The sequence below is a fragment of the Cnephaeus nilssonii genome (genome assembly GCF_951640355.1).
Source record: "Cnephaeus nilssonii genome assembly, chromosome: 5".
Lineage (NCBI taxonomy): Eukaryota > Metazoa > Chordata > Mammalia > Chiroptera > Vespertilionidae > Cnephaeus > Cnephaeus nilssonii.
In genome coordinates, this window is record NC_137076.1 from 25,549,442 (window position 1) to 25,563,702 (window position 14,261).

A 14,261-nucleotide genomic window follows, 5' to 3' on the forward strand; every position below is an offset into this window, starting at 1 on the left:
ACAACAATGAAAGTAGCCAGCTGCTCTGGCATGCCATATGCTCCAGCACTGTGCTTTGCCCGGAAACGTACTCATCCCCACTTTCTGGAGAGAGAGAGAGAAACTGAGACACAGAGAGGGATGAATACCGTGGCTAGTGATAGAGCAAGGATGCGAACCCGGGGAGCCAGGCTCAAAGCTACAAAGCACGCTAAATCACTGGGTGTCTGTCTCCCCCCGGGCAGCCTGGCAGCTCCCCAGGCTCTGCCCCACTCCAACTGACTCCGTCGTAGGAGGTGCCAGGCAGCCTTTATGGAAAGGCCTAGCATTTGCTTTGTGAAGGTCACCTGGAGGTTAAGGGCGGGTGCTGGTGTGTATCTGCCAGGCAGGCGCGTGGTGCTAGTGACACAGTTGTCAGTGGGGTTAAGTGTAGGAGGAGGGTCTGTGCATGTGTGAGTCAGAGGGGGTGTTCAGGGGCACCCGTGTGCATGTAGGTTGTCCGTGTGGATTTACACATCTGTGTGTGTGAGTGGGGTCTGGGTGTTCACAGCGCGTGTGTGGGTCTGTGTGTCTCTGAGTCCTGGGGGTTTGGGAGGGTGTACCTGAGTGCGGTCCTGAGGGGTATGTGGTGTGCTCCTGTGTGTGGCCATGGGCAGGTGGGAATCAGGCCCGGATACGTGTTGCAGTGGGAGTGTGTTCCTGCACGCAGTGTGGTCTATACAAGGCTTAAAAGGCCAGGGTTCCCGTGGTCTGCGTGTCACCGTGGCCATGGGTCAGCCCCCACTGCCCTGTGTGTGGGCGTGCTGTTTATGTCACGTATGGCTGTGTATGTGGAGTGTATGTGTCTTTGTTGGGGAGCATGAGTGTGTCCAGGTATCTGAAGAGGTAGCTGGAGGGGAGCAAGTACCCCAAGAATTCTGAGACTTTAAAAGCTGCTCCTCTGCCCCTGTCCAGTAGCTTCTCACTACCCTCCAGGAGTTCCAGCAGGAAGCTCCTCCCACCCCCACCCCAGCCTGGCTCTCAGCCTGGCAGCCCCAGCAAGGAGGGAGGAAGGGTAAGGCCCGAGGGACCTGGCTGGAGGCCCGTGGCCTGGGAGTGGAGCCCAGGTGACGCTGGGCACTCAGACTTGCTGCCAGGGTGAGTGCCAAAAGTCCAGGTTTAGGGGCACAAAGAGGGTGAAGGGATCCCATCTTGAGTGGGCAGAAAGGGGGCAGGACCCAGTACCTGTTTTCAGAGCCACCACCTGCAGGAAGCCCTCGGAAGCACCCAGACGTTTAGAAACGGGGGAAGGGGTGGGAGCTCCAGGCAGACGCTGAAAACCACTTTGGAGACTCCCCAAGGCAGGCTGGGCACCCCCACCAACGCCTCCAGAGCCCTCTGGTGGGAAAGGAGGGGACTGGCCTCGGGCCACCCACCTGAGGGATCTGCCTGGAGAGCGCCAACAGGTGTCCTCGTCACTGAAGGAGAAGTGGCCCAGGGATCCAGGGCTCACCAAGGGCAGCGCCAGGGCAGGGCGCCGGGGCCGGCCCGGCGGCGGGCTGCTCTGGAGCGCAGGGGAGCCTAGCGCCCTCCGGGCGCGCATGGGGACGGCGGCGCGCACCGTGGGGTACCGTATGCTGCTCTCCAGGCCCGAGGTGTCCGGGGCCGCCCGCGGCGGCGCTGGCACCGCCTTCACGCCCGCCCTCCGGGTGACTTCCCCGGCCATGGGCGTTCGGGTGTCCTCAAGTCCGCAGCGCCCGGGGTAGGGCTCGGGCCTGCCTCCTCCGGTGAGCCCGGCACAACTCTGCGCACGCTTCCCGCCTGCCTCCTTCCCCCGGGCCTGGGCGGGAGGGGGGCGGGGTGCCCCGAGCTCTGGTTTACCAGGCTCCGGGCCCACCGCCCCCCACCCCGCCCCTGCCTCTGGCCCCGCCTTCACCCCCTCCCCATCCTGACGTCGAGCTGTGCCCTCTGGAAGTCTCAGAGCGCCCAGCGCTCCTGGAGGGACAAGACGCCCTCCCGCGCCGGCGGAGTGCGGGGTCTGGTGACAAAAGCCAGGGGGAGGGACGACGGATGCCGGGGGAGGTGGAGCTGGGGGGTCAGAACAGAGACAGGGGAGACAGAGACACTGAGAGAAACCAGAGAGAGGAACTGATTCCCTGCCCCGACTCCCTCCCCGGCCCCACAAGGGGCTCCCAAAGGCCCCGGCCCTCCTCCTCTTCTCTCCCTGCCCCCATCTCTTCCGCTGGGTCCACGTCTGTCCCCGCAATGCCCTCTCCCAGTCTGTGTCTCCGGACTCTGGTTCTAAACAAGCGCCTAAGGCGAGTAAGGATAAAGGAGAAACCCCAGCTCCAGCCGGTGCCCACCTTCGGGCTGCCAGGATGAAGGGACACTGGGAAGCCAGATGGGATGTGGCCGCCCGTTTGCCAGCCCCTACAGCCCCCCCGGGTATAGCCTGGGAGGGAACTTCAGTTTGCCCTCCGCGCCAGGTGCACGCATTGACCAGCGAGCCTGATGGCAAAGCCACCGCGAGTGCATCGCTGGCCCATTTCACAGGCCCGTAGACTGAGGCAACCGGACGGAAGGAGCGTCCTCACCCTGGGTGGCAGGTTGGTTCCCCAAAGCCTGACCGCAGACCCAGGTCTGCACAGGAAGTGGGAAGGACGTAGCGTTTATTGAGCGCCTACTGCATGCCCTATCAGAGGTCTCCACGGCAGCCCTGGCGGGCAGGGGTGATTTTTATCGCTGCCTGGTGACGGAAGAGGAGAAATGAGGCTGGGCAGAGGCAGCGACGAACTCCAGACGCCGACGCGGAGACTCGAACCCACCTGGGCGCACTTACCCAGCCCACGCCTGGCGGCCGAAATCCTGGCAGCTTCGAAGAAGCCGAAGGCGCCTGCGGAAAGTCGGGGACGGGCTGGCGAAGAAGACGGGCGAGGAGGGCGGCGAACGTGGCCGGCGGGGCGCGCGCCGGGCCAGGGACTCCGGCAGGAACGCCTCGTCCTCGGCCGCCGCCGCCGCCGCCGGGAAGGCTGCCAGCGGCAGCTCCGGGATGCAGCCCAGGCGGCGCGGCCGGGCCATGGCCGCAGGGGACGCGGGGCGGCCCGGCCTCGGTGGGCGCTGGGGAGCAGCGCCGCCCGCCCCGCCCCGCCCCGGTGGCCCAAGCAGGCCGGCCGCCCAGCCCTGGGGCCCACCCCGCTGGGCCGCCTTGGCCCTTCCGGCTTCAGGCTGGGGCCGCCCCTGGGGCGGGGCGGGACTGGGACGCCCGCAGGGCTGCAGCGGGGACACCCCACAGACCTCAGGGCCCCCGCCCCCGCAGTCTCTCAGTTGTCCTCACAATCTCCCAAGCATCTCTACAGGCACCTGGCACGCTCCCCAAATCTCTGGGGTGCTCTCACAACCTCCTGTGGCACTGAGAGACCCCACAGACTTCAGGGGCGTCCCCAACGTTCCTCAGCCACCTCCACAATTCCAGGGAGTGCCCCCAATATCCCTGAGATGCCTCACACAACCCAAGGACACCTCCAAATCAGACCCCAGAGGACACTTCCAAAGCTACCCACATGTCCCCTAGTAGTGTCCTCATTGTTAATGAGACATCCGCACAAACCTCAGGGGCACCCCAAGAATCCCAGGATGCACCTACAAATGACAGTGGTGCTTTGAGAACCCCTGAGGAACCCCTTCACCTAGATCCCAGGACCACTGCTGCAGTTCCTGGGATCTAAACACTCCCACCCCCTAAACACTCCCACCATCTTTGAATCATGCAGAGACCCCCAGAGTACCACGGAGTCCCCGAGTCACTAGCCATCCCCACAGACATGGGTATGAGGGCCTTGGAGGCCCAGGGTCCCTCCAGACCCCAGGAACGCTTCCACAGTCCCTCAGAGGGCCCCCAACCCCGGAGTGGCTCCACAGCATCCCTGAGATGCTCCTACCAATGCAGAGACCACCCCCATAATCTCAGGAGTGCCTTTAGACTCAGGGGGTGCTCCTATAACATGGAGAAGCCACAAAAATCCTGGGGTGCCCCCAAAAAGACACACCAGGGGTACAACTAGATTCCTCCACAACTCCTAAGACAGTTCTACAACCCTAGGCTACTCCCGGAATCAAGCTGCACCATAGCCCTTGGTAACCCAGCAGAATACCTCCCCTTAATTTATGACATCCCTAGGAGATCTGAGTGTGCTCACAGCCCCAAGACACTCCTTAGAATTTCTGAGGCACCCCTTCCAATTGGGGCCCCCACAGCTCATTAGGTGGCCCCCCAAGAACCCAGCCTCCCCTCAGTGCTGACTCCCGCGCAGGCGCAGTAGTACACAGGCATAGGGACTTTCTACCACCACCACCCCAGGTGGCTCTGCATGCCCAACCACTCGACTCTGGGAGGCTCATTACCCCCTTACACAGATGAGGAAACTGAGAGTCAGAGAGGTGAACACCCTTGAACAGTCAGGGAACTGGTTATAATTCTGGCGCTTACTCCAACGTGTTTGTGGCTTTTAGGGGTTGGGAAAGCTTGTTTTAAATAAGAAAAGTGGGCAAATCTCTATCGTAGGCTACCACCTCTGCAAATACCTTTCTACCTGTTGACTCCACTGTCCTGGGGCCTAGAGTTGGATGGCCCAGGCTTAAGTCTGGCCTCTGGCACTTAGTCATTTGACCTTGGGACAGTCACTTCATTTCACTAAGCCTCAGTTTTCCCATATGTAAAATGGGTATAATACTACACATCTCGTGGATGGACAAGTAAAAGGTTCTAGACGTTGTAAGCACTCACTAAATGTTAATTACAATTATTATTATTTGACAAAACATTTATGGTCCTAGCTGGTTTGGCTCAGTGGATAGAGCGTCGGCCTGCGGACCGAAGGGTCCCAGGTTCCATTCCAGTCAAGGGCATGCACCTTGGTTGCGGGCACATCCCCAGTAGGGGTGTGTGCAGGAGGCAGCTGATCCATGTTTCTCTCTCATCGATGTTTCTAACGCTCTATCCCTCTCCCTTCCTCTCTGTAAAAATCAATAAAATATATTTTTAAAAAAAAACCTTTATGAAGAGCTTATAATGTGCCAGCCACTGTACTAGCCAGTGATGACGATAATGATGCCGATCACAGCAATAAACCTTCAGAATGCTTCCTGAGGTTCAGTGCCTCTAGCCATGATCTCATTTAATCCTCACAAAACACCTGCAAAGTGACACCAGTGCTGTCCCTATTTTACAGAGGGAAAACTGAATCTTGGGGAGACACAACCTGCTCAAAGTCACACAGTCAGTGAGCGGCTGATCCAGGCTCTAGACAAGTGTTTGTCACCCTGTATTTTATTATTGCCTCCCTAAGGAGTAGCCTTTTTAGATACCCCCCCCATCACCTCCTCCATGAAATGTTAATATCACAGATATACTGTATATTGGTTTACGTTACTGTGTGAATATGGGGGCTTTGCACATATATATATTTTTTAAGAGTGGAAAGGGGGGAGGGGAAGAGAGAGAAGAGAAAGAGAGAGAGGAACATCAATGTGAGAGAGACACATTGATTGGTTGTCTCTCACACATGCCCAACTGGAGGTCGGGGATGGAACCTCCAACCCAGGTACTGCCCTTGACCAGGAATCGAACCCTCCAGTGTGCAGGCCGACACTCTAACTACTGAGCCACGTTGGCCAGAGCTGTATATAATTTTGTTTTTTACATATCCACCCCAAGAACCAAATTTTACACCCATGCAGGTGATATCATCTCATTGGGGATGCACGGTTTCCCAACCTGGGCACTATTGACATGGGAACAGATTGCTTCTAGCTGAGAACTCCTGCTCAAAACCCATGAAGACCCATCACTGGCCACCGGTACCTCTTGGTCCAAGTACAAACAAAACTAGGAAACACATTCACGTTTACCTGCCCTTAGACTTCCCTGAATTGTTTTGCTGATCCCGCACATCAGACTTTGGGAAGAGATTCCTTACAGGCCCATTTTAGAGAAGGGAAAACCAAGGCCCAGAGAGGGGAAGTGATTTGGCCAGGGTCACCCAGCTCGGAAGGAACAGACCTGGGTTATAAATTCAGTTGTCTGGCTCTAAGAACTGGAATTTTAGCCACTAGGTTCTTCACAGTTCAGTTCCCTTCCAGCCCAGTGAACTTTGTCCCTTCCTAGGAAGTCAGATGTAAACTGAGGCCTGAAGCCGACCTTGACCGGGCTTACAAGGCCCTGACACACGCCGCCCCATCACCTTTCTGCCTCATTTCCCTTCACTCACCCCTTGCTCACTCTGCCCTGGCCTCACTTGCCTATTTTTCTCCCAACATATCAGACACATTCCTACCTCAGGAACTTTGTACTGGCTGTTCCCTCTGCTTATCACCCTCATCCTTCAGACACCCACATACCACCCCCCTCTCACTTCATTTAGGTCTCTGCTCAAATGTCATCTTCTCAGAAAGGCCTTCCCTGTCCCCAGGGCCCCTCTTTTCTTCATGTCCCAAGTGTCACCATCTGGAATGATCATTATCCCTTTATTTGCTGTGTCTTCCTCGCCCACTAGTCTGCGAACTGGAGCCACAGACCGCACCTATCTCTTACATCTTATGTCACAGCCTGAAGACCCTCAATCAATAGCCCTGTTACAGACGAGGAAACTGAGGTTCCGATGGGTAAGTCCTTTCCCAAGGTCACACAACAAGTCAAGGGCAAAGTCTGGGTTTGAACGTTTACTCAAGAGTGAAAGCAGTGGGTCCAGATGCCCCCCAAACTCTGTCCTCACCCTGCCAGTCTGTGGCTCCTGCAGACCCAAAGCCCTGGTTTCTGCAACTCAGAGGGGCTTGCGGTCAACCTGTTACAGGGCCTGGGCTTGTGATGTGGAGGGCGCCCCCTTTCCCTTTGCTGAAGTCATTTTAAGGAAGTGCAGTTCCCAAAACACCAGCTCTTGATCGCCCAAAACAATGCAGCCATCTCAGCCTTAACACAGCAGATCTTATTCAGCCGGTTTGCTGATGAGAAAACGGAGGCCCAGAGAGGCCTGATCTCTGGCCCCAGGTCACACAGAGCAAAAGGGCAGGGGCACAATCTGGATCTCACCCACTGGTCTGGAGCCGAGGAGACCTGGTTTTTAACCCCAATCCCGCCCCTCCCGCCACTTCGTCTCTGTTCCCTCGGCAGGAATGGAAAGCCAAGGATGCTGGGAGTTAAAACCCAAGTTGGTGTTAGGAGGCCCTGACATGGATGTGGACAAGCCGGCGGAGGCCAGGCCGGAGCTCCGCGTTCTCAACTTTTCCGCCAAGTTCCTCTCTACCCGCCAGGCGGCGGTGTCCAACGTGCAGGGTAGAGGATGGGGATGGCGGCCTGGTCCCAACCCACCCGGGGAAGGAGCAGACCTCATGGGTTGCCTGCGGTCGGCCGGCTTGGCGCCCGCATTCCCAGGCGCTCAATAATCATGAAATAATAATACGGGGCGCCGCGGCAGTGGCGGCGGCGGCGACTTTGTTCCTTCAGGGACAAGTCCGAGAGGCAGGTCCGGACTCTGAGCGCACACTTAGCAATGCCTGTGCCTCTTCCGTCGTCCAGCAGGGGGCGCGCGGAGACATGTGCTCCCAGCACACATCCAGGGACCTGGGAGCGCCAGAAACAACAGGAGGCGAGGACCCAGATGGGCACTGAGACCACCGGCCAGAGAGAGACCCCGGTCGGGCTGCCTCCACCCCCTCCTGGGGTCAGGCAGCGACCCCCTCGGTGGGGAATGTTTGAGGTTCCAAAATGGGGCGGTCAATACGTTGGCTCCACTCTCAATTAAGGCGAGCTCCCTCGTCCCCCCCGCCCCCAACCACCAGAGTCCTTCTCTTCCTCCAGCTCCATCTGCCTCTTGACAGATCGTGGCGGTGCCATGACTCAGCCCCGCAGGGCGCCAGGAGCACAGTCTCATACATCCCCAGGTCCGGAGGGGGCTGTGGGGTGTGGATGCCATCTCGGATGGGGGCAGGGCCCTCTCTCTGGGGGTTCCTATGACTCAAGTCTGGAAGGCTCTTTGGACCTCCTTTTTGATGGCTGCATGAACTCCAACGTGGGAATGGTGGAACCCCGTGTGTGCACTGGTAAGACCCCCCCTGTCTGGAGAACTGGACTGGCAGAGGCCCTTTCTAAAAAAGCGAGGTTCCCATTGGAGGCCTCTCAGTTCCCCCTTCCTCCCTCTGCCTGGCACCAGTGCCCTCCCTCCTGCCACGGCCCCTGGAGGCTACACAGGCCACAGTGAAACAGAAACCTGAGTCTCTGAGGGATGTGGTTGAGGTTCCTGTTCTTTCTTCCCATCCTGAGGAGCAGGTTCTATGCAGGCCCCACCGCCGCTCCAGAATCCAGGTCCCTGAGTAACTAGCTACTGAGCACTCACCAGGTTAAGTCCTTTACACGCATCCCCCATCTCACAGCACTCTTAAAGCGACCCCCATAGGGCAGTGATGACAACAGTCCCACTTTACAAATGGGGAAATTGAGGCTCAGAGAGGGCAAGGCCTTGTGCCAGGACACACAGGCCATCAGACAGACCCTGTATTGGCATCTCAGCTTTACCATTTCCTGGTTGTGTGAGCTTGGGCAAAAAGCAGGGTCTTTGCCACTCTAAGCCTCAGTTTCCCCATCTGTCCAACAGGAATACCTCCAAAGGCACTGGGGATGAGGACTTGTGAAAAATTCCCTCACATGGAGCCCGCCCGAGAGCGAGCCATTAGGAGATAGATGCCACCAAGATGATGATTATTAGCACTTAGCCACGGTCCCCCGTGCCCCGAGAGTCAATACCCCAGTGACCAGGCTAGCGGGAGTCCTAGCGGGGGGCGGGGGGGCCTTAAAAGGGGTTAGGGTCCAGTTCCTCCTTCTGCACCCCACCCCCTCCCTGATCTCTCAGGACAGTGACCGCTGGCGTGCTGCCCTTGGTCTTGGCATTTCCTGTTGACTCCAGTTTTGTTTTCCTTCAGCTCCTCTCCAGTTCCCCTTGGGAAGCAGCAGGCTGTGTGTGAGGAGCCTCTGACGATCGCTTCCTGGGAAAAGGTTCTATGGCTGGATGTGTCCCAAACTGAGGTGCGTGGAGGAGGCCTTGGGGGCCACGGTGCCTGCTAGAGGTCCCCAGAGCTACCATAGTAGGGTAAGAGCCTAAAAGGACCTCCCTTGGGAATTCCTGGAGTGAGAGGCTAAAATGTCTCAGTGATGTTCCAAACAAAGGGGTATTCATGGGGGGGGGGGCAAGCAAACCACAGTCACAGCCGTCAGTCACACATGTCACCAGAGCACACACAGTCAAGCCTCAAGCACCATCAGAACAGCAGCTGGTTAGAGGACAGCACGTCAGGCATTCAGGAGCACACCCGGAAGGCAGGCACGGACTGACACAGGGCACACGGGCAGCAGAGAGCACGCCGCAACGTCTCCATCTCAGTTTCTCAGGGAGAACAGACAGTCCTGCTGACACAATCACATTGTCCTGGGAGTCACTGCCTCCCAGGAACACACGCGGCCACCGTCACTGTCCCAGCAGCACACATTCACTGTCATGGTCACTGCAATGGGCGCAGGCACACTCACAGCACCCCAACAACAGCCGGTAACACAATCACCACCACACCCTGGGAGCACATACAGCCACACAGTCACAGTATTCCAGTAGCACAATCACTGTCACAGTAGCACACAGTCACCAAGTCACTGTCCTGGGAGGACACACAGTCCCATGTTACAATCACAGGACCTCAGAAGCCCTACCTAGCCCAGGCAGCCACAGCTGGTCATACCCCAACAGCTGGAGCAATGTCAGGTCAGGGAGAGGATACAGTCAGAGACAGCCCAACACCCCCCTCACTAGCACTGTCACCAGGGGAGGCAAGGGTTCCTTCACCCTGTGCTGAGACTATGCACCCCCTAGGCACATCTCCCTCCTCTGCACAGCCACTGAACCTAACTCTCTCCTGCCCTGAGAAGGGGGCTCCATCTAGCACACAGCCCCCAACACAGTGCTCCCCAAAGAGGCCCTCTCTGGATTTCTTACTCCATCTGCTGCAGAGTGAGTCCACAAATACCCCCATTCCATAGAGTCCTCCACCCGCTAGAACAGTGATGGGCAACCTTTTGAGCTTGGTGTCAAACTTCGCCAAAAAACTGAGCATAACTCGGATAATGTGTCACTTTGAGGAAAAAACATTATTTTGCAAATGTTTCATCCTCAGGAGCAGCAAATGTTTCATCCTCGGCATGCAGCCGCCTCAACGGCCGCGTGTCATCAGAAATGGCTACGCGTGTCAGTGCTGACACGCGTGTCATAGGTTCGCCATCACTGCCCTAGAAGAACCCTGAGAGCCCCTCAGCCTGGAAGAAACATTGGTCCTAGCAGGTGCCCCCCTAAAGAGTGCCCTTAGGACATCCCCAAACACAGTTCATCTAGCTTTCAGTACAGTGCTTCCAGGAAAGTCCCTTGAAGTGGTGCCCAGCCTAGCCACGGTCCTGCACTGCCACCAGGTAGGGATACAGACCCCTAAAGCTGCAGCCCTCAACCCAGACCCTGCTATTACCACACGCAGCATGGCCCCCCTAAGTCAACCCGAGGAATGGCTTCAGTAATCCTCCAATATAGTGCACTACCAGGGGCCGGGTCCCAGCTACTCCCGCAGTAGAACTCTCCTATCCCTACCCCCGCCAGTCACACTGACCCCCCGGCCGCACCACAGCGCCCCCTGCGGCCAGCGGGGCGAGTTGCATCATTCCCGCGCGCCTATCCGCTCCGCGCGCGTCCATCGCCGGTCGTCTTACCGCCTGCAGCTGCCTCCGCCCGCGCCACTGCTGCCGGTGCCGTGGAAAGACGAGGGCCAGGACATGCGGGAGGTGCGCAAGCCGGGCCGGTCGCCGGTGTCCACGGCGTCGGCGCGCTCTATCGGCCGGTGCGGTGGCCGCTCCGGCTCTGCGCGCTCCGCGCTGTCCGAGTAGCCGCGTTGCTGGATACGGATAGGGGTCCGCGGCTGCCGCCACAGGTGCTGGGGAGGCGGCTTCAGGGTGGCCTGACCCTCCCGGGGCCCGGGCAGAGACAAAGACAGGCTCCTCTCCGAGGAGGCGGCCGGGGGCTCCATGTCGCCGGCCCCCCACCTGCACTCCAGGGGGCCCCGGCCTCTTCTCCACGCTGCACCCTACTCAGCTGCGTGAGAGCCGAAGCGCCCGGGGCCCCGAGGGTGCGCCCGGCCTCCGTGGGGCCATGGCGCCCCGGGGATAGACCCGGGGGCGCTAAGGGCCGATCGCCCCCGGGCCGGGCGCCAAAGCTTCCAGCCTGTGCTTGGCGCTCCGTTCCGTGCCCGGCAGCGCTCTCCGCGCTTGGCGCCCGGTTCGGCGCCAGCTCCGGTTCCCCGCCCCGTCCCGCCCCTCCCCGCTCCCCGCTCCCCGCTCCCCGCTCCCCGCTCCCCGCTCCCCGCTCCCCGCTCCCCGCCCGCCGTGGTTGTCAGCACCGCCCCCCTCCTCCTCGGTCCCGACCAGTGGGGGGCAGTCACCCGAGGAGGGGGGCCCTTCCCGCCCACGCAGAGCCCCGCTCCGGGCTGGGAGGGGGCGCGGGAGTGCGGTTCTCTCCGGAGTGCCCAGCCTCGCAGCGGCGCGCACCGGCAGGAAGGAGTTAAACGGTTAATCCGATCGAAAAGACGTCCGAGTGGTTGCGGGTGCGTCAGTCAGTCCGTCCATCTTGGCGGGGCGGAGCCCGGTGCTGGCGTGTCCTCGCCGCTACCCCTGGCCGGGGGCCCAAACGAGTGGGAAGTGGCTCCGGTGCCCCAGACGCGGCCCCTGCGGCGGGCAGCGGCGGTGTGCGGGGGGTCTCCTGCCGGTGGGTCGGAGGATGGTGATGGTGGGTGCCCGGAGCAGGGTGTGCAGGCAATGTGGCCCCTTCCGAGGGTTGTTTATGTTGTTGGTGTCTCGGAAGTGTGTGTGCGCACGTGGTTGGCTGCCGCGGTCTGCCTGTTTCTTCGGATTTCTCTGTGTGTGTGTCTGTGTGTCTGTGGGTGAAGGATGTGCGCACACATGTGCTGCCTGTTAGGAAAGTGTGCGTTCCTGTGGCCTGGGGTTCTGCATGTGTTCCCACGCCTCGGGTGTGTATTGTGCTTGCGGAGTTGTGCACGGGATTCAGCCTCCGTTGTTTGACTGTCGTGTCTGAGAGAGTCCGCGTGTGTGTGTGTGTGTGTGTGTGTGTGTGTGTGTGTGTGGTTGGCTTGGGGCCGCTTTGGGGTGTTTCTAATGTGTCTCTTTGGTTCCCGTGTGGCTCCAGGAGGACACCCTGTGGCCAATACCCCAGCTCCCCGCCCACCGCTCTATGGCTCTATGTTTCGCTGCCTTTTTTAAAGCGCATCTGCAGGAGGTAAACTGAGGCATATCTCCAGAAGCCGCGGGACGCACCCCCATGCTCTTTTCAGGCGAGTAAACACCCGAGCTCCTCCCTGCAGCCCCCCGCCGGCAGAGCCCCCCTTCCGGCACCTAAATCGGGAGTCTCCGTGACTCACGCTCCCGCCTCCCCCAGCGCCGCGCAGAGCGAGCAAGCTTGAGCAGAGAGCTAGCGGGATCCAAGCGTCCCCCCCTTACCCCGCCCTGGCAGGCCCTTGCTGAGCCCTGGTGGCAGCCCTGCAGGGGGGCCCCGCCCGCCTGGCGCCTGGCGGAGGCACTCACACGTTAACCGACTCAGGTGCGAGTCCGCGAAAGCAGACCCTTGCCCCGGTGATCCCCCCTCACGGGCTCCTCCATGCTGGCTGTGCCGCACCGCCCCCACCCCCGCACTGTTCTTATATTTAAAAAAAAAAAGAAAGAAAAAAGCCCGTCTCCAACCTCCACAGCCGTTTTTCTCCCCACCAGAGGGGGCTCCAGGCGTGGGCGAAGGTGGAGCAAGAACCGATTCCCCATCAGCAGCAGTGGGGTATCACAAAGGTCAGAAGTGTGTCTCCCACTTTCCTCAGGGACCCTCCCGCAAGTATACACTCAAACGGCCTCTAGGGGATTTGCAAGGGCTGCCGGTCCTTTCAGGATCAATTGAGGCTCCTGGGCTGGGCCGAAGTCTTGGGGAGTGGGGCCAGAGCTCTGGAGGCAATGTAGAATGGGGGGGGGGGGGGGAAAGAGTGGGAGACGCGTCAGGACACCGGGGGGTGCAGAAGGAGAGCACAAGCCCGGCGGCCAGGCTGTAGCTGGAGTTGTAGCCTGAGGCTGAGGTGGATCAGCCTCCTAAGGTGTAGAGGTGAGAGGGATTGGGGTGGGTGGGTGGGGGGCGGTACAATAGACCACCGGAGGTGGGAATGACAGTCACTTCTTCCTCCCACTTGTCAGTGAGCCGCTGTACCATTCTCCAAGCAGAGTCTCTAAAACCTCCCAATTGAGCAGATGAAAGGGGTGGGGGAGATCAAGGCTGCAGAACACTGTGGCCTGGGGAGGGCAGTGGGGGCAGGGGCCCGGACAGCAGCCAGGACCAGCTCAGCTGTCTGGCTTTTGAACTCATCCTTGAGCCAAAATGGGGGTTGGAGTGCCCTGGGAGGACCCCCGATGAGAAACAGCAAGAAAGTGCAATGTAAAGGTTCGAAGATAACCTCTCACATCTCCCCAAGGGAAAGAAAATTGCCAATCCAGACCTCCTCCAGGATCCCACCCTCCCCTTGACGTCCTGGAAGAAACAGAATCTTCCTAGAAGGGTAAATAAAGGTGCACAGCAGACTGCTCAGAGGCTTGCTCCGTGGCCCGGCCCAGCTCTCTGAATGTGGGGGCACCCTTGGGAACTGCGGGGCTGAAAGCCCTTTTCGAAACCCTTGCTGACTCAGGCAGCTGCAAAATGGAAGAAGGGTTTTCTGCAGGCTATAATGAGGCACCCTGGGGGAGGGGTGTCACAGCCTGACCCACCAGACTCCAGGAGACGGTTCAGCTGGTTTTGCAAAAGGCAGGGAGCCTGGAGCACAGAAAGGGCTGGTGGCTGGACCTAGCCCAGCTCGCCCTGTTCCTCCACCCTGCCTTCCAGCCTGCTCCCCCTCCTGCCTACCTGTCGGCTCTGGTGATGGAAATCCGCGGAGGGATCAGAAGTGGCAGCGTGGTGGGCCGTGGGAGCACAGGGACCCCAGGGTCCCAGAGCTCAGGGTCCGCCCAGCCCAGGCCAGGACCAGTGGAGAGGCGACGGCGAGGGCGTCGTAGGAGGTCGGCCCCCAGCATGTTCCTATGGCTGGGTTCAGGGGTCTCCCCCGGCCTCTAAGAAGGGACAAAAGGGGGATGGGTGCATAGCCTGACCAGGCAGCTAGCTGTGAGCCCCTCCCCAAAATATTGCCCC

At 59.6% G+C, this 14,261-nt stretch overlaps 1 protein-coding gene across 4 annotated transcripts in view; it reads right to left on the bottom strand.

Moving 5' to 3' along the window:
* PDE4A (phosphodiesterase 4A) overlaps positions 1-11,314 on the bottom strand; it is a 43,899-nt gene extending 32,585 nt beyond the window's left edge. Inside the window, exons 1-2 of one of the 4 annotated variants that reach the window (XM_079771545.1) lie at positions 10,751-11,314; positions 2,798-2,851 (exon numbers count right to left, since the gene is read on the bottom strand). In XM_079771545.1, the coding sequence (XP_079627671.1) occupies positions 2,798-2,851; positions 10,751-11,064 (368 nt within the window). In that variant the 5' untranslated portion in view covers positions 11,065-11,314. Of the gene's footprint in view, positions 1-1,394; positions 1,865-2,797; positions 3,680-10,750 lie in introns of those variants that run through there. The other 3 variants (XM_079771542.1, XM_079771544.1, XM_079771543.1) reach the window with 3 other exon arrangements.
* Between the last annotated feature and the right edge of the window lie 2,947 nt (positions 11,315-14,261).